The 22,340-nt window shown below is 57.8% G+C and overlaps 1 protein-coding gene across 1 annotated transcript in view; it reads left to right on the forward strand.

Annotated features, from left to right (window-relative positions):
• Positions 1 to 22,340, forward strand: part of PDGFC (platelet derived growth factor C) — a 38,101-nt gene that overhangs the window by 2,478 nt on the left and 13,283 nt on the right. The window contains exon 4 of the mRNA XM_027766565.1: positions 10,658 to 10,838. Coding sequence (XP_027622366.1) covers positions 10,658 to 10,838 — 181 coding nt within the window. The remainder of the gene's footprint in view (positions 1 to 10,657; positions 10,839 to 22,340) is intronic.

Raw genomic sequence — 22,340 nt, forward strand, 5'->3', positions numbered from 1 at the left:
GAAGCCGCTGCAGGTGCTGGTCCCCTGGACACGCACGGGGACACACCTGCACCTAGCCTGGGTCTAAAGTCTTTGGGCATTTCATCGCGCCGGAGACACGCAGCCCCAAGGTGGAGTCAGCCGCGTGCCCCCCTGCCAGGCCAGGTGGGGACAGCATGGGTCTAGAACCTTCCTAGCAGCTGGCACCAACTGGTGCAGTCGGAAATGACCTCCCACCCATCATACTGCTGGCCTTTCAGCCCCACAACGCCATGTCTGGGCTCTTGCTCCCTGAAGGCCCTGCCAGACCCTGCCTCCGCCCAGCATGCTTTACAAGCTGCCAGAGTGCTCTGTGTCCCCATCGACACCCATGAGAGCATTCCACGCCGCGTGCAGTCGCGTCCGTGTGCAGAGGTCGCGTGTGCTCAGCCACCACCGCAGGTCTGGCGTTGCCATGGTTACGGGACTCACCCACTCCACCCCCTGACCCCGTCCTGAGGGCTCTGTGACATCCTCTTCCTTCTGTGATGTCTGGCCTCGCCTGTAGGGCTGCTGTCCAGGCCACGCGGTGCTTGCCCTCACTCCCAGGCCAGAGACCTGGACGGTCCGTGCCACAGCCGCCCGGGCACCCTTGGGCTGTGCCAAACTGTGCTCTCCACAGCCACGCTGGTGTTTTCACCCGGCTGTTCCACTCGCGTGTCTTCTCAGAGGGCTGGTGATCTCTGCTGGAGAGAAGAACACCGGGAGGCCACACCACAGCCCCCCAGTGGGCACACACACATGCACCTGGCGTGTTTTTCTACTGCCAGGTCTGGGCCTGGGTCCAGCTGCCTTAACCACCAGGCTATGGACTGGCCCCTGCCGTGACCTCTACGGCCCCTCGTTTCCTCCCACGTCTGCAGTTTAGAGGCTGTGTTGCCTGGGCAGTCGGGGCGGGGGAGAAGCCGACATGCTAGCGGCCCAGGCACCATGCCCCGCCAGGCCCTGCCGGGTTCCAGAGGCCCTCCTTGGCATGCTGTGTCTGTTCCACACCTCGCCATAATGGGGTCCACACCGTCTGCCGTCTCTACGTGACTGTTAGCTTAACACAGGGGCGGGCCTGTTCAGCTCACGTGTAGACCTCAAAGCCAGACCCCTGCTTTCTGCGAGTCACTGCGCTTCTCGGCCGTGGGTTTCTTCTTCTGCGTGATGCTGTGGGCGGTGACAGAGGGCATGCGGGGGCCCTGTGAGGCCAGCCCAGGACTGCGTGGTGCCGTGGGCGGGGACAGAGGGCATGTGGGGGCCCTGTATGAGGCCAGCCCAGGACCCTTTCCTGTGGCCACACAGCTAACAAGGCAGAACTGCTTTCAGCCCACAGGGATGGGGGTGCCCTGGCCCCGACCAGGAGCTTCCTTAGCCCCAGGAAGGCATGAGTGAAAAAGGAGGCTCAGCTCACCTGCGCTGCGTGTGCCGTCTGCGTGTGCCGCCGGTATGTGCCTCCTGCGTGTGCCATCTGCGTGTGCCACCTGCGTGTGCCATCTGCGTGTGCCACCTGTGTATGCCATCTGCATGTGCCATCTGCCTGTGCCGCCTGTGTGTGCTGCCTGCGTGTGCCAGTTGCGTGTGCCACCTGCGTGTACTGTCTGCGTGTGCCGCCTGCGTGTGCCATCTGTGTGTCTGCTCCTGAGGGACCCACAGGCGCCCCCCGGGCCCTGTCCCACAGCCCCAGCCTCTGCCCTGCCCTGCAGAACTGGGCCTGAGAACATGGCCCAGGATTGGCCAACAATGGAATTGCTGTCCTGGCCACGTTGGCAAGAAAGATCTAAAATAGCAGACACTGCGTGGGGTCTGCATGAGCCAGACAGGTCCGCCTGGTGCCCGGCCGGTACCCGGCTGCTTCGTGGCGAGCTCGCTTGGCCTGCACGAGAGCACAGGGCCCAGGACTCGGCAGCCTCCCGGACAGGTCCAGGGCCGGCTGGAGGGGCCGTCTGGGCCGGAGCATGTGCACTCTGCACTGCTTAGTTTTCCGGGGCTGCTGGAACCAAGCCCAGGGCCCAGTGGCTAGACTCAGTGGCCACACCACTCGGGCTCTGGAGGCTGCAGGTCCGTGTCTGACACCAGCAGATTCTGTGTGTGGTGGGGAGGCTTCCAGGTTCTCAGACGGGTCTGAGTCCTCACCGTGTCTACAGCGGTCGAAGGGCCACAGGTCTCTGGGGCCTCTTACTTTGAAGAGGGTTTTACTGGCCATTGTGGCCTCTGCCTCCGGAGTGACTGGGGTGTTGGAGACACGCTACTACACACGTGGATGGTATTCTCCCTGCAGCCCCCGCCTGGGACAGCGTCTCTGCCAGCCAGGCCTCCTAGAGGTCCGACCTCCTAATACCGTCACCTTGGGGTCAGGATTTAACCCCCTAGCATTCAGGGCACAGACGTTCAGGCCAAGTTGCTACTGTTCTCAGGAAGGAGATAAGAGGCCTTGTAGTGAGGCAGGCCCGGGCAGCATCTGCTCCAGCACAGAGTTCAAGGAGAGGTGCAGGAGGGGAGATGCACAGAGGGCAGAGAGGCCGTCAGGGGAGATGCACGGAGGGCAGAGAGGCCGTCAGGGGAGATGCACGGAGGGCAGAGAGGCCATCAGGGGAGGCAGGGAGGGCAGAGAGGCCGTCAGGGGAGGCCTGGAGGGCAGAGAGGCCATCAGGGGAGGCACGCAGGGCAAAGTGGTGATCTGGCCTTGAGGAGCCGGCGTGCTGACCTTGAGGCAGGAGAGATGTCACAGCCCCTGGGAGCTCCTCAGTAAAGTTAGTTAAAAGGAGACAAGGGCAGACAGGTTGGGCTGGGAGTGCAGGGATGATTTGGGACCTGTGCCCAGGCTGGGAGGAGAAGCCCCTCCACGGCCCAGGGTTTATTCCACAGTGGAATTTTCTCCCGAGTCTTGGTCTCTCACGCGTCAGGTGGCAGCCCTCCTGCAAAGGTCCTGCTTGAGATAACCAAATACTGCTTTTGCTGCAGCGGAGGCTACAGTGTCCCGGGGGATGACCGAAGTGACATCGCGACATTGCCAGCCTGGAACCTGCATTGTCAGGGTGGGGACATTCGTCACACACACCTGGGGTCACCTCAGCCAACCCGCTGTGTTCTCTTACCCCAGAGAAGTGCTACGGGGACGCGTTCCCTCTGGCCCTGAGGACAGGCCAGTCGGCCACACCCCAGGTGCACAGCGAGGAAGGTTTCTGGAGTGTGGTGGAAGATGGGGGTCGGAAGGAAGTGACGCTCGAACACTCACAGTTCAGAGTGGCCACAAGCCCTAGTGGCCAGCCGGGTTATCAGGGGATGCTGGCCGGGAGTCCAGGGAAGTTCAGGCCCGGACTGTGCCTGGCTTGGCTGATGCTGTCAGTGTCAGCTCGCCTCGACTCCCTGCCAGGCCCTCCTGGGAGTCAGAGAAGGCCCGAGAAGCACCAGGACTTCACTTGTGCCATCTTCGAAGGAGGCGTGGACTTGCCGCGGAAGTTGTGGGAGAATTGGCCGGGGGGACCAGACGTCCGGGCCTGAACCAGGAACAGGAGGTGCACGTCTCAAAGTTGGCGAGGTGCGGGGCACACCCACCAGAGCCCAGGCTCCCTGACGGGCTTGTGGCCCTGAAGAGGAAGTCGTGTGTGTCTCTTGATCCACGGGAGGAAGTGGCTGGTGCACGTGGCACTGGGACAGCGTCTCCACCGCAGGCTCCCGGGCAGACGGGCCTTGTCTCAGGTTTCAGACAGTCCCCACCTGCCTTCTGGCCACGGGACAGGGCTCTCTGGATCCTGACTCCTCCAAAGCTCTTTGGGCAGCTCCGTGTGTAGGTCGCCCAGGGCACGTGTCACTGTTCACTCCCCTTCGACAATCTGTCGCTTAGAAAATCCCCATGAGGATTTCAGATGACAGGTGAGAGCCCAGCTGGTCTGACGCCCGGGGTTCCGCTCCTGGCTCACGAGATGCTTTGGTTTTATGCCCCGAGATGTTCCATGTGGTGTTTTGGCAGGGGGAGGCTGGTCCACAGCACCCAGAACGGGGCCCACCGGGTCGGCCTCTGCTGTCTCCTGCGTCTCAGCCTCTCCACCATCCACCAGCACCTCCCTCGGCCTCAGCCTCCTGTCCCCGCCATCCCTGTCCGACACTTCCTGAGGTCACGCTCCTGCTCTGGCAGCATGCAACTCGCACGTGGGGGATGTGGGGCTGTGGGCTGCCGCCCCGTGCCGGGCCCTCCATTCCTGTGGCTGCTCTCAGGGCAGGGATGGCTGCTCTCTGGACCGTCCAAAGGCCCAGCATGGACATCTCTGGAACCAGAGCAAAGTCCGCGTCGCTGTCTGTCTGGCTACCAGCTGTCCACTGGAACTGGCCCCGCAGCACTCAAGTGTAGGCGACTAGAGAGCAGAGTGTTCCTGCTCCTGGTTTTGGGAGGCTGGAACCTCCAGAATATGGCGTGTCGTGGTGCGGCATGGGCAGGGGCGTGGTGGGGCAGAGCATTCCCATGTCTGTCCGTCTCTCTCCTGCGTGGTGGGCAGAGCACCCACATCTGTCCGTCTCTTCCCCACCTTGTTCCCCACTAGGCCCACGTGGATGCCCCGTCACCCCCAGAGTCCATTGAACCACAGCAGGAGGGACCATCTCCCCCCCACCGTGCGCCGTGGCTCTGCACGAGTTTGGAGGGCATGCGCGGATTTCCAACCTCAGGACACTCGAGGGCCATGGAGCCCAACCACGGACTGCAGGCAGCCAGACACAAGCATCTCTTTTTAAGCTTACTTTGTTTCTTTAATGAAAGAGAACGAAGATGGGGCCCCCTCATCAGAACCTGGCCACACGGCAGCCCCCTCTCGTGGCCTTGCAGCTCGCCTGGACTGCAGGCAGCCAGCCACCACGTTGCGGGCCGTCTTGGGAGCTGAGCAGCTGGCCACGTGGTTCAGCCCTGCAGGCTCCGCGCCGCGTCCCACACAACCCCGGCTGGTCCGTGGGGCTGGGCGCACACAGCAGGCTCGCAGGCCTCTCCTACCCAGCCTCCCCCATGGAGCTGTGTGAATGGTAGTCACAGTTCGAGTGTTAAAATATGCCCACTTTGCCAAATGAGATTTCTAGGAACACATTTTTAAACCCACCTGGCCCTGCTTATCTTGAGCTTCGCAATCTGGATCCGCTCTGGTCCCAGCCTCCTTATGGAGCAGCCTGGCTCCCGGAGTACCCTAACCGTGCCCTCCGGTTTAAAATGCAAGCAGCTGCTGACTTCAGATCACTTTTCATGCTGTAATCTCCCCTCTAAGGTTTTACTGGGTTGATTATAGAAGAGCCTCTTTCACAAAAGGACTGTTGTCCGCGGTTTGCTGGTTAAGGCCGACGTACCTTCCTGTGCGCAGTTCCCATGAAGGTGCCGGGTGGACGGGTGCCTTGGCACTGCGTGGGAGTGACAGCCTTCCGGAGCTGACGCTCGCCCGCATGGGGTCATGAGTAGGATGCAGCCGTTGGTGGGGGTGACGCGAAGCCCAGCTTCCACAGGACACGGATCTGTGGTGATTTCTGGTGCCAGGCTCAGGACCCGCCCTGTCAGCTGTCTGGCTGCCCGTAGCCAGAATGGAGGGCACCAATGTCAAGTAGCCTGTGAAGGTCCAGGTTCGACACGAAGTGCAGGAATGGCCGTGGGAGTGGCTGTGTGGCGGCGGCAGACCCAGCCGAGGGACGTGCCTTGGCCTAGGAGGGATGATGGCCTGAGGAAGGGGTCGGGGAGCAGGGTCCTGAGCAGAGGCTGAGGAAGTCTGCATGTCACTTGTGGCTGCTGGGCGACGGGATTTCACCCAGAAAGAGAGGAAATACTGAAATATTTAAAATAGACAGAAACCGTAGCAGTGCGGATCCGCAGGACGGCTGTGTGTGGGGAGCACAGGCCTCGTGTAGGACCAAGGGCGGGCCTGGCGGGGAGCTGCCCCGGGACCTCCTGCTTTCAGGGCTCTCCGCCCAGCAGTCTGGGGTGTGACCCCGCCAGGCCCTTGCCTGAACCGTGTGCTGTAAGTCACCTCTCTGGGCGCATTGTCATCGCCCTCTCCACGACCCCAGCTCAGGGTCGGGGCACATGGGGTGGGGGTCCACCATCCCAGGCCCAGCCCCTCGGCAGCGGGCAGGGACACCTGGTTTGTTACTCACCAGACGACACCACGTAGAATGTTAATTTCATTTCTCAGACTTCGTTCCTTGGCTTTCTTTGAGTAGCACAGTGAGACGGTTGGTCAAGTGAAGGTGTTTTGTCTACATGCCCATAAGCTGTCACTTACGACTAGCCCAGCAACAGCTCACTGTCTGCCCTTACAGGACAGCCAGCAGAAGCACCCATGCCATTGTTCTGGGACCTCACTCCGGGATGGGCTTGGGGGGTCGTGGATCTGAGCTTGCCAGGCTGTCTGGTCTGCTCGCTGCCTCCGCTCACCCCGCTGCCTCCCTGCAGGTGCGCGCCTAGGCCAGATGGGCCAGGGAGGCCGGGCGGGCCAGAGGAGGCCGGGAGGGGGCCTGGGGAAGCCAGTGTATGTTCCAGGAGGCCCTTCTAGACCGAGACTCAGCCACCACGCAGGCCGGGCCCAGCTGCCCTCGTGCCGGCCTCACAGTTCACAGGTGCAGAGAAGCACTCAGACTTCCAGGGTGTTGGTGAATGGAATGAAGAGCTTCTGTCCTGCACAAGGGGGTTGGTCAGCCCCCCGCACAGGGGCCGGCTGTGGGCAGGGGTGACAGGCCTCCCTGACACTGAGGTCACTGGGGAGGGTCTGGGCCCTCCTCCCAGGGCCTCCCAGGGCCAGGCTCACACGCACCGTGACTGGCTGCCTGTCCTGCCTCTCCATCCCTCTCACTGGAGAAGTCAGTACATAAGCTTTAAACACAGGAGAGGGTTCAAACCAGAATTCTCAGTGGCGGGGTACAAGGTGCTCGGGCGGACTGTTGGTGTGTGGCTGGAGACAGGTCGTGCTGGTCAGGAGCTGCGTGTGTGTGTGCTGGGGGGGAGGGGTGTAGGTGGCCTAGTGGCTAGGTCGACCACGGTTTGAGTCCTAGACCCGGACCCAGGCCCATATGAGTGCCCCAAGTCCCGAAAGAAGGGAGGAGGTGTGGACATCCCCTGGGGGCGAGTTCTCGTTCTCTGTCTCTATCTCTCCAGAGTGCACGCACCCTACAGCAAAAATCTAAAAAAAGAAAAGGCAGGCACCGAGCCCGCTAGTCCTGCCAGCCTCACTCAGCCTCCTCAGTCCACAGCGTTATAGCCACAGCAGATGGCGGGTGGCCGGGGCCTGAGCTCGGAGGGCACAGGGCACAGCGGGGCTTCCTGGCCCCTCCGAGCGCCCTCGTGGCTGAACTCGCCTATAACGCCCCTTGTCTCTGCAGCTTTTTTACTGATAAATATTCGACTTTTTTCACTTTCTTCTAGAGTTATGCGTTCACTTTTTCTACTTTTCCAGGCAGTGTTATAATACATGTTTTTCTAGCTTGCCAATAACTTAGTCTGGTTTTTTGTATTTAATTAATGAGGTTACGTAAACAGCACTTACACCCCCAAGTGCATTTCCCTGTGACCCATCCTCCTCACTCCTTTCTGTGTAAATTCTCGCTCTTTATTTGTTGCTGTCCTCCCTGTCTCCTTTCCTAGTACCCCCTCCCGGTTCTAATTCCGGCTGCAGACACCCTTCCCGAGCGTGTCTCAGTCCTCTCGTAATTACGTGCGCCAGATCTCCTTGGTCTAGCTCTCCATCTCTGAGATAACTCGCGGCCTGTCTGTTGCAGCCCCAGCATGTACAATTACAACCGTTTCTCAAAGGTAGGACCCTTACTCTCAGAGAATCACTCCGCCATGTGCTGTTGGTCTTGCGAAACTTATCACGAGGTTTAGACATCTTCATGAAGAATTTCCCAGTCGCAGATGGCATGTGTCCCACACACCGGTCGTCTGTAAACAGGCACAAGGTACTGAGGTGGTCACTTCTGTTTTCCATGGCTCCAGGACCTCCCCAGCTGCAGAAGCAGACGCTCGGCCAGTCTGAACAGAGGCAGACGCACTCTGCAGTTAGGCCCAGCGTGAAGCATGCAGGTGGTGTGTCAGGAACACGGGGCGGGTGGGGGCTCTGGTTGACAGTCAGAGCTGGGCCTCAGGCCCCTGCTGACAGGCCCACACTCCGGCAGGTCCCCTGCCCATGGGGCAGCTCTTGCAGACGACACACGTTTTAGTTAGCGTGAAGCAGAAACAGCTGCAGGCAGCTCACGGCCTGGCAGGGAGCTGGGTTCTGACACTGTTTACGGAGAGTTCGCTCTTGGCACACTCCTTACACTTGGGGTGTAAGAAAGCCACCCTCTGTCCACACGGCACGTAAATTCCCACATGAGAACACAGATTTGTCTACAACCCCAGGCTTGTTTGTTAGCATAGAAGAACATAGCCCCCGCTGGTCCTGAGTGTGTTAGAGAGAAGGAGCGTGCCGAAACTGTCCGGGCTGTGCTGAGTCTCAGGTTGCCCCGAGAAAGTGAGGCTTGCTGGCCCACCGAATCGGCGTAGTAACCCCTTCAGCACTGACTTGGCGGCTGTGCGTGCTGGGCGTGGCAACCTGACCGCGTGGTTAGGAGTACTTGGTCCCCAGAACTGTCTCCCAGACACAAGAGGTTCCGAGTGCGAGCACGGTATCCGCGATTTCATGTCGCATGTCCGTGGGGCTGGCACACGCTTTTGTCCTCACGTCTCCTCCGAGCAGTGTGCTCGGTCACAGCCACACCCTCTTCCTGCCCCGAGTCTCACCGCGGAGGGTCTCTGCTAGGACCAAGACCTTTATTAGGGACGGGGACGGCACTCATGCGGTATCTTCCCACAGCTCACTCTACACTCTGAAACAATTTGAAAGAAAGCTACAGTACTTTTATTTATCACGTTATTTCTGTCTGGAAGATCTCAGCAGTGAAGTATGGTGTACTCCGATGTAGGTCCTTAGTTGTTTTGTTTTACAGAGTCTTGAGTAAGATTTAAGTTAAAAAAAAAATGGTGTTTCTGTAACCATATTGTTTAACCAGGGGATTTATTGGTTTGATTATGAAGAAGATGAAAGCCATAGTAAAGAATGATTTTAACACTTTAAATTCTGTAGATATCTTAGCAATTACTGGATATGACTATAAGGTGAATGGTAGAATAATTGGATGACTTTTAGAATCCGGTTATTGTATGATATCAGCTCTGGAAAAATATCTGAAATGCGTTATCTGTTAAGCGGTTGGTGGACCAGCTGGTGGCATGGTAGTTGAGGCAGCTGGGTCCCTCATGGCTGACTGCATGGTTCGAGCACTGAACCCGGGGCTTACAGAACATGCCGGTGTGTGTGCCTGTCTGCCCAAGTCCCGAGAGGAGAACGGAGGAGGGATCGGAGTGTAGCTAATCCTCGGGGGGTGTTTTCTCACGTTCCCACTCTCTTTCTCTCTCTAGCAAGTGCACACACCCTAGCAAATGAGAAAAGTAATGAACGGTTAGTAATGTACGCTAAGTTCTGCTGTTTTTCAGACAAAGAGCTTGTACTTTTTCCAGACGCTCTTTGCACTCATCCTTCACGGACTGCAGAACTAGACAGGGTTTAAAGCGCTGCGGTGAAGTCACGCCTCAGACTCGCATGCCCTCTGCCTGGCTGCGAACCCAGGAGCTGTTGTGCAGACCCGGTTTATTTCACAACGGCATCAAGTCGGCCACAAGCTCCACGAGGTCGCCCTGCGCTCTCCCTTCCCCTGCAGGACAGCGACCCTATAGGGTATTCAGATGAGGACAACTTCTTTCTCATTTTAGAGAGGTTTTTGACGTAGGGCATGTGTGCTCTCCAGAGAGAGAGAAACAGAGACAGTGAGAGGGAAAGTGAGAAATCACCCTGGGGAGATGGCTACGCTGCAGTCCCTTCTCTTCCATCATCCTTCTGGGATCTTGGGCATGCACACACATGCGCCCGACATGATTTCAAAGCCACCAGGTCTGGCACTTGAACTGCAGTCTGCCACATGGGAGCCCAGCAATGTTGCCGCTTCACCATCTGCTGGCTTGATGCTTTTTTCTTAATGAACCCCTAACAGTGTGAGCAGAGACAGCTGGAGCACGCAGGGTGGGACTCGGAGGAAGGCTGCATGTCCCAGGTGTCAGGTGCGTATTCACAAACGGGATGTCAGATGAGGTTTCAGTTTAAGATCGCTGTTCAGTGAATTTGGAATTTGTTAACAGCAGAACTGGAGGGCTTGACATAGAGGTCTCAGTTTCCCCAGCCTAGCCATGGTGCTATAGGCAGTTGGGCTGGTGGTGTAGACCAGTGCTGATACTGGGCCGTCGACGAGGCCCTGCGTTCATGTCCTGGCTCAACTCTACCTGTGGGCAGGACTGTGACCCTGGCCTTCTGGACAGCAGAGCAGGGCCACGGCATGGTGATGTCCTGTCGAGGGTGCCCGCTCTCACACTCACTCCTCTAGAAAATAAAGACATTAATTTCAAAGGAGAAGGGAAGGGAGCCTCGCGTTTCTCCACTGGGAGCTACGGTCTGGGTGCAGCGATCCGGGACCTCGTGCTGCACCATGGGCTGTGCTGGGCTGTCCCTGCCGCAGCCCAGGGCTGGCACGTCCCATACGCTGGCCGGAAGCAGGTGGTAGCCCCAGTGCCGGCAGCGCTGATGCCCACCCTGTCCCCGCACAGGTACGACTTCGTGGAGGTGGAGGAGCCGAGCGACGGCACGCTCTTAGGCCGCTGGTGTGGCTCCGGCGCCGTGCCAGGGAAGCAGGTGTCCAGAGGGAACCAGATCAGGATCAGATTCGTGTCCGACGAGTACTTCCCCGCCGAGCCCGGGTTCTGCATCCACTACAGCATCGTCCCGCCCGTAAGTACAGCCCCGGCCATTCCTGTAGCCTCGCCCCTCTGCCCGAGTTGGAGCCCAGATTGAGCCTTCCCTGTGAGTGTGACTGAGAGCCGGCGTGTCCCCAGTCGCCAGCAGCGACCAGCACCCATCAGTGTGAGGAGGTGCTCTGCCCACTCCCTGCGGCTCCTCCCCCACGGTCTTCAGAGAGTGTGTGGGTCGTGCCCGGGTGGGAGAGCACGCTGTTTTCTGGTAGCGGGGTAAGCCAGCGTCTGGGTCCCATTTTCTCACGGCTTGTTTAGGGCCCCTGGAGCCCGAGGGCCGGGCTGCAGCACTCCGTGACCCAGCCATACTGAGCCGGTGCGCCCGTAACCCTGTCTCAGAGCCCTGTGCCTGGTGGTGGTGAGGCCCCAGGGTCCATGGGACACTGACCAACATGGCCTCTGGGTATGTGCTGCCCATAGACTGTCACTGCACCAGCTCTGAGGGGCTGCGGGGCTGCGTGTGGTGCTGGCCCTGGGGGTCCACTCAACACATCTTTTTTTTTTGTCAGAGAGGTTTTTTTTGCTATAGGGCGTGTGCGCTTGCCAGAAAGACAGAGACAGAGAGACAGAAAGCGAGAAATCACCCCCCAGGGGGGATGGCCACGCCACAATCCCTTCTCCTCCATTCTCCTCTTGGGATCTTGGGCACGCATGCACATGCCTGGCGTGAGTTTAAGCCACTGGGTCCAGGACTCGAACTGCGGTCGACTACGTGGGAGTCCAGCAACATAGCCATTAAGCCAACTGCTGGTCCTCCACTTAGCACATTCTGACGTGGCTGTTGGTGGAGGCTGGGACATGGTGCACGTGGCCCTGGGCAGCTCTCTTGGCCACAAATGCGACCTGCCCCGCTGCAGGGAGAGGGATGGGGAGAAAGGAGGGGCCTCGTCATCATGGGCCTCGCACAGGAAGCAGCTCCGACACAGCTGCGTCGCCCTAGGACGTGGCCCTCTGGGGAGTCACTGCAGAGAAAGGGCCTGCCTCGCAGGCTGTCTGCAGCGTGTCAGTCCTCCGGTGTGTCTCTGCGCTTCCCCACTGCCCGGCCGGGCTCCGGCCGTGGTCTCTGAACCACCCACTGCACTCCAAGCGGCTGCCCGCGAAGGGTGGCTGCAGTGAGACAGGTCTGAGTGCGCAGGCCTGGCGGAGTCCAGGTTCTCACTGCTCAGCGCCCCAGCAGTCCCGGCAGGGCCCGTTCACGCAGCGTCCCCAAGTGCTTGGGCCTGGAGGCCACACATGCTCCTCGGACACAGCCGCATGCTCCGTGCTCCGCCAGCCCCCACCCCCAGCCGCATCCACTCTGATGGCCGGCGTCTGTCCTTGCTGTGGGTGGGCGTCCTCTCCCTCATCGTGAGCCCACGAGGGCATCCTCCCGGTGGGTCTGCGCTGGCTGTGCGCCAGCCCCTCCTGTCCCCAGCACGGCGGGGGCCCCGAGTGTCTGAGCCGACTCTGACTGGCCATCTGCTGCCGTGGAGGAGGGAGAGCTCACTAGCAAGGGAGCTGTGCCTGACAGCAGGTGCCCGACATCAGGTGCCCGACAGTGGGAGACCGTGCCTGACAGCAGGGGACTGCGCCTGAGAGCGGGGGGACCGTGCCCGACAGCGGCCTGCTCCTGTGTCCGGGCTGTCCCCTCTGGCCAGGGCCCTTCGTGGCCTCCTCAGAGTGTGCCCCAAGTGCAGGCTGGCGCCGTGGGGCTGGGGCACTCAGTGCCGCCTGATGGCCGGGCCGTCTCTGTCGGCTCCCCAACGTTCACCTGCTCCATCGCCAGCCCAGAATGTTCCCCTCTGCAGACACAAAAGAATGACGTTTTAAATGAGGCCGGACACATTTGTTTATGAGACGGATTATGGACAGCTTGTTTGACACGCAAATTCGTGAAGCATTCCATAGTTTTTAAATGAGAAACCAGCCGGTCAGGAGCCCGGAGAAGGAGACTGTGGAGTGGTCAAGCCCCCGGGGGTCACTCCTACGTCCCATCTCTCTCCCTCTGTCTCTCGCTGTGTCTCTGGCAATGCACATACACTGTAGTGAAAAATAAGAAAAAGTACACTCGCTTTGAAAAACAACTTACTCATTCTCTTTTTCCTTCAACTAATGAGTAATAAAGCACCTAGTTAAAAAGGGATGCCTCGGGAACCAGCAGTTAGCGTAATGGCTATGTCGCTGGACTCCCACGTAGTCGACCGCGGTTCGTGTCCCGGACCCGGTGGCTTAAAACTCACGCCGGGCGCATGTACGTGCGTGCCGACGATCCCAAGAGGAGAATGGAGGAGAAGGGATTGCGGCGTGACCATCCCCCCTGGGGGGTGATTTCTCGCTTTCTGTCTCTATGTCTCTCTCTGTCTGTCTGGCGAGCGCACGCGCCCTACAGTGAAAATCTCTCAAAAAAAAAAAAAAAAGGATGCCTCATCATTTTGCATAAAGTGATGTTGCTCTAACATTAAATGTTTTATATATGTTTTATAAATGTTTTTATGTAATAACTTCATTATTTTCTTGATTTTGAAGTACCTTAAAATAAGCCACAAATGAATTTTTTCTCCCTATTTTATGGGTTTTATAGGATGTTTAGTTTTAAAAATAACTCTAGCATGAATTTTACCTGAAATTATCGCTAGTTATGGATCTTGTTCTTAAAAAAAATTAGATTTTCCACATACATTTGAAGTTTTGGCATTTTAATGCTATTTCAGTGGATTATTTATGGGAATATTATTCCCCAATCTTGCCCATTCTTAAATAATGAGGAAAAAATCCATGCACATTGATACCAAATGAGTGTATTCTGCTTTTATGGTTGTACCTAAGGAGTTAATAATGCTTTAATTTTTTTTCCTTCCTGCTAAAAGAGGCAGAGAGAAAGCCTGGTAGGTTAGCAGTGAGGGGTTGTTTGGGAAGAAATGAAGCAGAGCCGAGAGGAGGCGGTGCAGGCCGGTTTTCTGCCGGAGGCCACACACGACGGCAGCCGCGGGGTTTGGAGCGTGGGCAAAGAGGAGGTCGTGTTTAGTTTTGGACGTCCTGACACGCGGCGTGCTGTACTCCGAGCCTAGCCGCTGGTCACAGTGCTGACAGGCCTGCAAGGATGGGACTCCCCCTTCCTCTCTGAGAGCCCTCACTAAGGGCTTCGTTTCTCAGCCTTAATGTGACAAGTAACAAAATTGGTGTCAAAACTTGCTCCAAAACCATTCTTATTTTTTAAATAAAATATTCAAATACAAATTCGAATCTTTGTAGCGGTTCCATCTCCACACGTAGAACTGCTCCTCCTGGGTACGATGCTGCCCATCTTTTCTAAACGGCTGTAAGCCTGGCTGACCCTTTTTCTCCTAATATGGTTCATATGAGGGTGGAATAAACCACCACCAGTTTCTCTTAACTGTTTTCTTAACTACTCTATTTTTAAAGTGTTTTAATCTAAGGTTTCTGACCGAAAGCGTCAGGTAGTATTACAGCAGTGTGCTGCCTCCTCTCTCCCCGAATGAGGGGTCGCTGCCACAGACACCCCAGCACTGTCCAGCCTGGCCCCTTTCTGAGTCACCTGCAGAGGTGGCGGTGGGGGGCTATGAACGGCCAACAGAACTTGTCTTCACGTTGCTTTAAGTTGTGCTGTTTTCCTGATTACACGTCAGAGCACCTGCCCTCAGAGGTGCAGGAGAGAAAACGAGAGAGAAAGACCCTCCTGTGGCAGTCCCGCTGCAGTCCCCTCTCTTGTCCCCGTTGGAGATTTGGGGCCCACACCCAGGCCTGGTACGTTTCTCTAGTCTCCGGGTCCAGGATTCGAACCATGCAGTTAGCCATGTGGTGTCCAGCCACCTCAGCTGCCTCACCACAGGCTGGCACTTTGATTGTACATGTGTGTGTGTGTATGCACATGTGTGTGCCCATGTGCATCTGCACATGTGTGCATGTGCATGTCTGTACGTGCATTCCATGTGTGCGTGTGTGCATGTCTGTGCGCATGTGTGTTTGTGTATGTGTGTTTGCATGTTCGTGCGTGCATGTCCGTGCATGCGTACATGTGCTTGTGCATGCATATGTGTGTTTGCATGTCCATGCGTGCATACATGTGCGTGTGTGTGTGTGTGTGTGTGTGTGCAGTCGTAGCCCTCGTCTGCGCGTTGAGCTGTGCCGAACCCTGTGTCCGGTGGGGTCTAGCTAAATGGCAGTGTGGAACAGCTGGCGGCCGTGTCCCCATGCCCACCTGTGCCTCTCTGTCATAGGGGCCTGTGAGCGGTGTTGGAGGCGGGTGGCGGGGGAGCAGCAGTGGTGTCTGGTTTCCGTGGGAGGGCCGCCAGACGCCCAGGTGCCCTGCGGGAGTGACTGATTGCCGAGTGGGTTTTGATGACACCAGGTTGGAGAACAAAGGCCAGTGCACGGCCGGCGGGAGCTGGGCAGGGCGGCCCGGACTCACGGCCTGCAGCGAGTGATTTTGCTGCTCCATCCCGTGGAGGAAGTCTGGCCAGAGGTCAAGCCCGCCTTACACTTGGGCTCAGGGCGGTTAGACCAACACTCCCGTAAGGCTTCCACGTCAGTGGTTCTTTCTTACTAAGAAAAAACAAGCAGTCAAACAAGCCAGGGGCCCTAGGTGGTATGGAAATTAAGTGCTAGACTCCCACGTGGCTGCCCTCGGTTTGCGTCCTAGTGCCAGCAGCTTGAAAAATGCTTGGCCGTTAAATGTGTGCCCAAAACCGCAGGGGAGAAGGGATTGTGGTGTGACCGTCCCCCGGGGGGGTTTCTCGCTTTCCCTCTGACTTTTTCTTCTCTCTCCGGAGGGTGCATGTGCCCTGTGGCAAAACTCCAGGTGGAAATAAGCAGCCAGTGGTCCTGGAACTCAGAACGGTGATGGGTCCTTAGGAGGGGCCCTAGTGGAGAAGCAGCTCAGAGCTTTCCCAGCACGGATCTCCGTGACAAAGCCCACTGCACCCCCACGTCAGTGCGCTGAGCTGATCTTAGTAAGTGAACGTGTTCGAAGTGTCTTTCAAAATAAAATTGTACTTACACTGAGAGAGAAGTCAGAGACATTTTTGTTTTTAGGATTCTTTGAGCAGTAAGAGAGTGGAAGAGGTAATTCAGATGCCGTGCGCCTATACCACTGCCTGAAGCACTTTACTAAAATGTGTGGTGCGCTTGTATGTTTATGGAAGGACTCTTGCGATGACAGTGTTTTATTGGATCAAGGAAATTACTTGCTTGCTGCACAGGCTGTAATCTCCCCTGGCTGGGAATGAGCTAATGTCCTTTTACCCCAGTCCCAGCCCCGCCCCCTCCCCGCGTGATCATGTGTCTCTCTTCTGTGTCTGCCAGTTCCTTTCATTCTTTTGTTTTGTTTTAGAGCTATATTGCTACAGGGTACGTGTGCTTGCCAGAGAGCCAGAGACAGAGGGACAGAAAGTGAGAAATCACCCCCCGGGGGGATAGCCACACCGCAATTCTTTCTCCTCCATTCTCCTCTCGGGATTCTGGACATGCGCGTGCACCAGGCGTGAGTTCAAGGCACCAGGTCCAGGACTCGAACCGCAGTCGACTATGTGGGAGTCCAGTGACGTAACCATTATTTATCTGCTGGGCCCCTTTTAGTTCTTTTAAATTCCTTGATATCTAAGACAGACTCTCACAGAGGCTGTGGTTCGTAGTCGCAGAGAAAAAGGCGTTTTTACTGTCTTACTGCAGGCTGGTAAAGCTGACAGGCCACTTTTAAGTTGCTTTGAAAGAGAGCTATAAATAAGATTGGGCTGGTTGAAACTTGAAGTTTGATTAATTCATATTTTATATCGAAAAGCCACACAATTTTAAAAGCTTAGAGGTAATCTGGCAGCCTAAACCTACCTGAGAGAGCTGTTCTCTAGCAGGAAATTTGGTGCCAGATAAACGGTAACTAGTTTTTCTTCAATATCTGGTTGTTTTCTTCATAATTCTTTCAACAAACATATATTGAGGGGTATCTGATGAGAAATTTTGTGAAAAAAATCAGAGCTGTGTAGGATACTGCCCCAGGTCTCTGATAACTTACCTTGTTTTAGAAAAACAAAGCGAAAGCAAAACCACGTGGGCAGCCACAGTGCGTGAGTGAGTGTTGTGGCAGTACCCGAGAGATCGGGGCCGGGAGAGGGCACCGCTGAGCCCAGAGGGCCGTCAGAACCTCGGAGGACCGAGGAGAGAAAGCTAGCAGTCAGGTGGAGACCCGGGAGCTACCAGCAGAGATCTGGTCCCGAGCTCTAGAACTCTCTCGGGAGCACCGTCAGAATTCTCGTGTCCCATGTCCGACATCTGAGCCCCTTGACCTGGGGTCGTCAGCTGTGCCTCTGCCCAGCACGTGTGACGATTCGAAGCCATTGCTCTGCAGTGAAGTTCAGGAGCCCGAGCAGAGCGCAGCGGGATTTCCCGTAAGATTTGGGGAGATGTTTTTGAGATTTAAGCAAACATGACTATTTGTGAAATAGACTGAAAACTCTGCCTACAGACTTCGTACTAGAGCTGACATACTGTGCTCTCAGCTTTTAGGGTCTCAAAGGCAGTGCGGCTCTCCCCGGAACGAGACACACCCCTCCTCACACCCCTCCTCACACCCGTCCTCACACCCCTCCTCACACCCCTCCTCACACCCGTCCTCACACCCGTCCTCACACCCCTCCTCACACCCCTCCTCACACCCGTCCTCACACCCCTCCTCACACCCGTCCTCACACCCGTCCTCACACCCCTCCTCACACCCCTCCTCACACCCGTCCTCACACCCGTCCTCACACCCGTCCTCACACCCGTCTGCAAACACGTGTTGGAGTCGAGCTACGACGGGCCCGACTGCTTCGAGCGCTGAAGCCGGAGCTCCGGGTCCCTCTCCTGAGCCAGGACGGCACGCTCGCGTCTATCTCAGGGTGCTCTGAAACCTCCGGGGTCTGGCTCTACTCGCGTCTGTCCGCGTGTCCGTCCTTAGCCTTAGGACAGAATGGGAGGGCAGTGCAGGGAGTGCTCCGGGCTTCGGGAGTCCCACTCAGGGCCGGCACAGCCCTCGGTCTCCGGACGGACGTGCTGATGGCCTCGGCCTGAGCACGGGCGGTTGGGCAGAAGCGTGTGCGCCCGGTCGACTCTGCTGGCCCTGCCAGGGCTGCTTTGGTGCCGTTCGGCCTCACCCACGCGCTCTCGTTACCGTCCCGGAGGTGAGCGCTCAGAGGCTGTGCTCTAGAAGATGCGTCGTGTTCCTTTGTCCGGTTTTGTCTTGGGCACGTGTGTTCCCTGAGACAGTCTGGGACAGGGCAAGGGAAAGCGAGGACCCCCCCCGGAATGGCCACGTCACGGCCCTTCTCCGTTCTCCCCTCCGGATTTTGGGTGTCCGGCGTGTTTTTCAAGTTGCCGGGCCAGGAATCCAACTGCGTGTGCCATGTGGGATCCAGCCCCTCACCTCAGGTCCAGGACACAGGCCCAAGAGCCTAAGCAGAGCCTCTGCCGGCACCGGGCCTCACGTGGCCCGGAGGGAGGGTTCCCAGGGACTTGCCTCTCTGTGGAGCCAGGCCTCCCTGCTGTAGTAGCCACATCAACTCTCTGTTGATTACGGTGTCACAGGTACTTTGGAAACCTCAAGAAATTGGCGAACTAGATTAGAATTTATTACTTTTTAAAAAGTAAACGGCAGTGGTGATAAGTATTGAGGGGTAAACTGGACTTGCTCCACAGAACCTTGCACATGCAAGCGCGGGACAACACCCATGCTCCTAAATCACCCTCGGTGTAAAGAAAGCTGGGAAGATGCAGACCCCGAGTCCCTCGGGCCGGCGAGCCAGTTCCTGGATGTGGACGTCCCAGCAATCGTGTCCGCACCGTCTTTCAGAATCATGTTAAGAAAACGTTGAAAACTAAATATTCCAAGAAACAGGGAGTCAGACCAGCACGCAGGTGTGCGTGAGTGGGCGCCTCTTACCCAGTGCCCGCGTGTGCCACCCGGAATGCACGGCAGGTGTCGGTGTGAGACAACGGTGTCGTGTGGTGCCCAGTGACCCACACGTGACAGCAGAGGGACGCGGAGCACTGAGGAGCCGGCCTCATGCCCAGTGTGGGCGGGCGTCGGGCCCGGGACGAGGACAGGAGCCCAGGACGCGGCCCTGGCCCGGGCAGGGTCCCAGCTCGCTGCTGTGCTTGGCTAGCCGCGAACAAAGCCTTTGTGGACGTACCTGGCCAGGGCCGCGCCTGTCTCCGGGAGGAGGCTCGTCCAGGCTAGGATTGAGGCTGTCATTCGCAGCCTGAAGGGCTCTCCACATCACTTCAGTGCTCCGGAGGCGGGGTGACTTGGAGAGCCATGGATTATGCTAAGCCTTTGCGCTTTTCTTTCCTTCCGGAAGAGTATCAGGAAAGGCTGGGAAGGGGCAATTACCTGAGACCCACAGTCAGGTCTGCACTGGGCGACGGGTGTGGCACAGGAGCCCCAGACAGCCCCACGGCGCGTCCCCGCGATGGCGCTGCGTGCTCCCGGCCCTGCTGAAGAAGAAGCTGTTTGCACTGTGGCAGGGTCGAAGGGCACCTTCGTCTGCATGTCCCCCATGGAGGGGCAGGAGTGCTGTCGGCTGTCTCGGAATAGGCAGGGCGCTGAGGTGCCGGGCAGAGACCCACACGCCCAGACCTGCCTTCCAGTCCCTGTGCGTGAGGGCAGGGTGTCCATGACATGCCTGTCTGTCCTCAGCCATCATCCACCACTTGTTTCCGGAACCTGAGGAGGAAGGCCCCGTGGCGTCCTAACCCCACTCCCATGCCTGATAGAAGCGGTTTGGAGATGCCCGGTGCTCCAGGGCACAAGGCGTTTGTTTGCCTGCAGCCGGCATCCCTGCCAGGTGTGGTCTTCCACGGGGACCTGGCTTCCCGCCTGGGCTCCGTTCACGTGCTGTGAGCAGCTTCGGAGCCTGGAGTGGAGCTGGGCCCTGTGGTGGGATTGCAGGAGCTGGTGGTCGCCGTGGGCCTCACTGGGAGATGTGTTCTGGCCGCCTGTGCTGGTGGGGTTACTGAGGCCTTGGGATTGGGCTTTTCACTTTCTGTAGCTTTGTTTTCTCTTAACAGTAAAATCCCAATGTACAGGGCCAGCAGGAGGTGTAGCATAGTGGCTGGATGCTGGACTCCCTCCCATGGTTGACCGCGGTTCAAATCCCAGACCGGGTGGCTGGAAAAACTCCCACGGGACATATGGGCATATGTGTCCAAGATCCTAGGAGGAGAGTGGAGGAGAAGGGATTGCGGCATGGCCATCTCCCCTGAGGGGGCATTTCCCTCTCTCTCTCTCTCTCTGTCTCTCTGTTTCTGGTGAGTACATGCACCCCATAGCAAAAATCTCAAAAAAGAATAAAAACCTACACACCTTAGAGGCTTCCCTCACCCGCGCTGCCTCCTCACCTAGGCAGGCTTCACTGAGCACAGAGCACAGCAAGGCCCCGGGCCCCGAGCAGCTTCAGGGCCCTCACTTGTTAAGAGGCCGCACAGTCTGGACACGACCTTAGAGCTTTTGTTGTACCTTTTGCATCCGATTTTTAAAAATCCATTTCTTTCATGAGAGACAGAGAGAGAGGGTCCCCAAGGAGGTCTTCAGGCCATGACCCAGCCCCAGCCCACCATGATGTGTGTGCGCAGACATGATGTGTGTGCACCCGGCACCTTCAGCAGTCCCGGGCACAAACCCGTGTGAGCCCACTGCCACCACGTGGTCCCTGCATCCGATTCTGCGTCCTAGTGGAGACGGAGAGGCTGCCGCAAGGTGTGACCTTAGTTCGGACTGTCCCTTCCATCGACTTCAGGGTGTGCTCTGTTCCTCAGCAGGGAGCGTGTGAGCTGGTGGGCTTTCCACACACACGGGCGTGCGCTGTCTCCTGCTTTCCGCACACACGGATCCGTGCTCTCTCCATCTTACCATGCACACGGATCCATGCTCTCTCCATCTTACCATGCACACGGGCATGCACCATCTCCCACTTTCCATGCACACGAGCATGTGCTGTCTCCCACGTCCCATGCACACGGGCGTGTTAACATTCGAACACGTGTACTCTGCGGTGCCGTGGTCGGCAGGTAATGCTCCAGAACAGAGCGCAGCTGAGGGCCTGGCAGGGGCCACGCCCAGATCTTCACTCGGAATCGCATGTCCTTTCCGTGGCTCTCTGTGGCCGCAGTTCCGTTCCAGCATTTGCCGACGCTCCCCAAGCCCTCCCCTCCTGGCGGGGATGCTCGCCGTCTGTGTCTCCGTCTCCCAAGGGCCACTCCTCAGTTGGGTGCTCCTGTGGCTGGCTGTTGTGCAGTCACGCCCCTCGTCACGTAGACCACATGCACCTCGGCCTGTGCGGTGTGAGATGAGGCGGTGTCCTCCAGCGGGCTGCGTGAGTGACACGTGACTTGTCGCCCGCCTCGTGTCCAGCTGGGCCTTTCTCGCGCCGACAGGAGGAAGTGCCCCAGAGTGTCGACCGGCAACAACCTCCCACACACGTTCTGGGCTCGCCCGCCCTCGCAGTCTCTGACTTTACCGTGTGCTGACGTGGGACACCTTCACACAGGGTCTTGACAGCAGAGGAGCACACAGCCCTCCTCCTTAGGGGACACCTTCAGACCTGGGGGGTCCTGGGACCTGCTGGTGTAAGGGACCGTCACAGAGGGATTGTAGAGCAAAGAGGTGACCCAGCACACGGTGACATCCTCGCCACTCTCCCCCACGGCTGAGGCGAGCGTGTGCTGGTGCGGACGCCAACACAGGCTGGACACGCTCGTTAGGAGGCCAGTGCCCAGCCTCCATCCCCTCCTGGAGAGGTCCTTCCCAGGCCCCCTAGCGCTGGGACACTGTGAGCCTGTGGACACTCAGCGACTGCTAGGCACGGTCAGCGCTAATGGCTGCTCGCACCTTCCGGTTCAGAACAGCACTTGGGATCTGGTAGGAGGAGCGTGAATTTGGACTCCCACGAGCAGTGGCTGCGGCCTTCAGTGGCTCAGGAAAACCTGCTCAGCGACCGTGGTCACTCCCAGCCACTGTCACTGACACCCGCTCAGTCGCTGAAACCCGCTGTGGTCACTCCCAGCCATCATGGTCGCTGACAGCCACCACGGTCACTGACAGCCACCACGGTCGTTGACAGCCACCACAGTTGCTGAAACCTGCTGTGGTCACTTCCAGCCCTCATGGTCGCTGACAGCCACCATGGTCCCTGACACGTTTGTCCGACCACGTGCTGTCCCAGTAAGAGCTCTGCAAAGTCGTGCTGGGAGACCGCTGGCCCCCGGCCCCGGACGTCCTCGTGAATCCGTAGTCTGCAGGGCTGGGCAGCATTGCAGCGGCCGCTCCGGTAGGAGTCGCATATCGCTCTTCTCTGCTGCTGTAACATGATTTTAAAGCAGACCCAGATAATACTTGGATGAATTGATAGAACCGGGGCGACAGAGCGGTGTCCCTGTGTTCCAGAACCTGCTGCCAGTCGTTCCTGGTAAGCACTCTCGTCCGCCCGCTCGTCTGCTGAGGTCCAGTTATACG

The sequence above is a fragment of the Tupaia chinensis genome, unplaced genomic scaffold (genome assembly GCF_000334495.1).
Source record: "Tupaia chinensis unplaced genomic scaffold, TupChi_1.0 Scaffold143591_1, whole genome shotgun sequence".
Taxonomy (NCBI): Eukaryota; Metazoa; Chordata; class Mammalia; order Scandentia; family Tupaiidae; genus Tupaia; species Tupaia belangeri.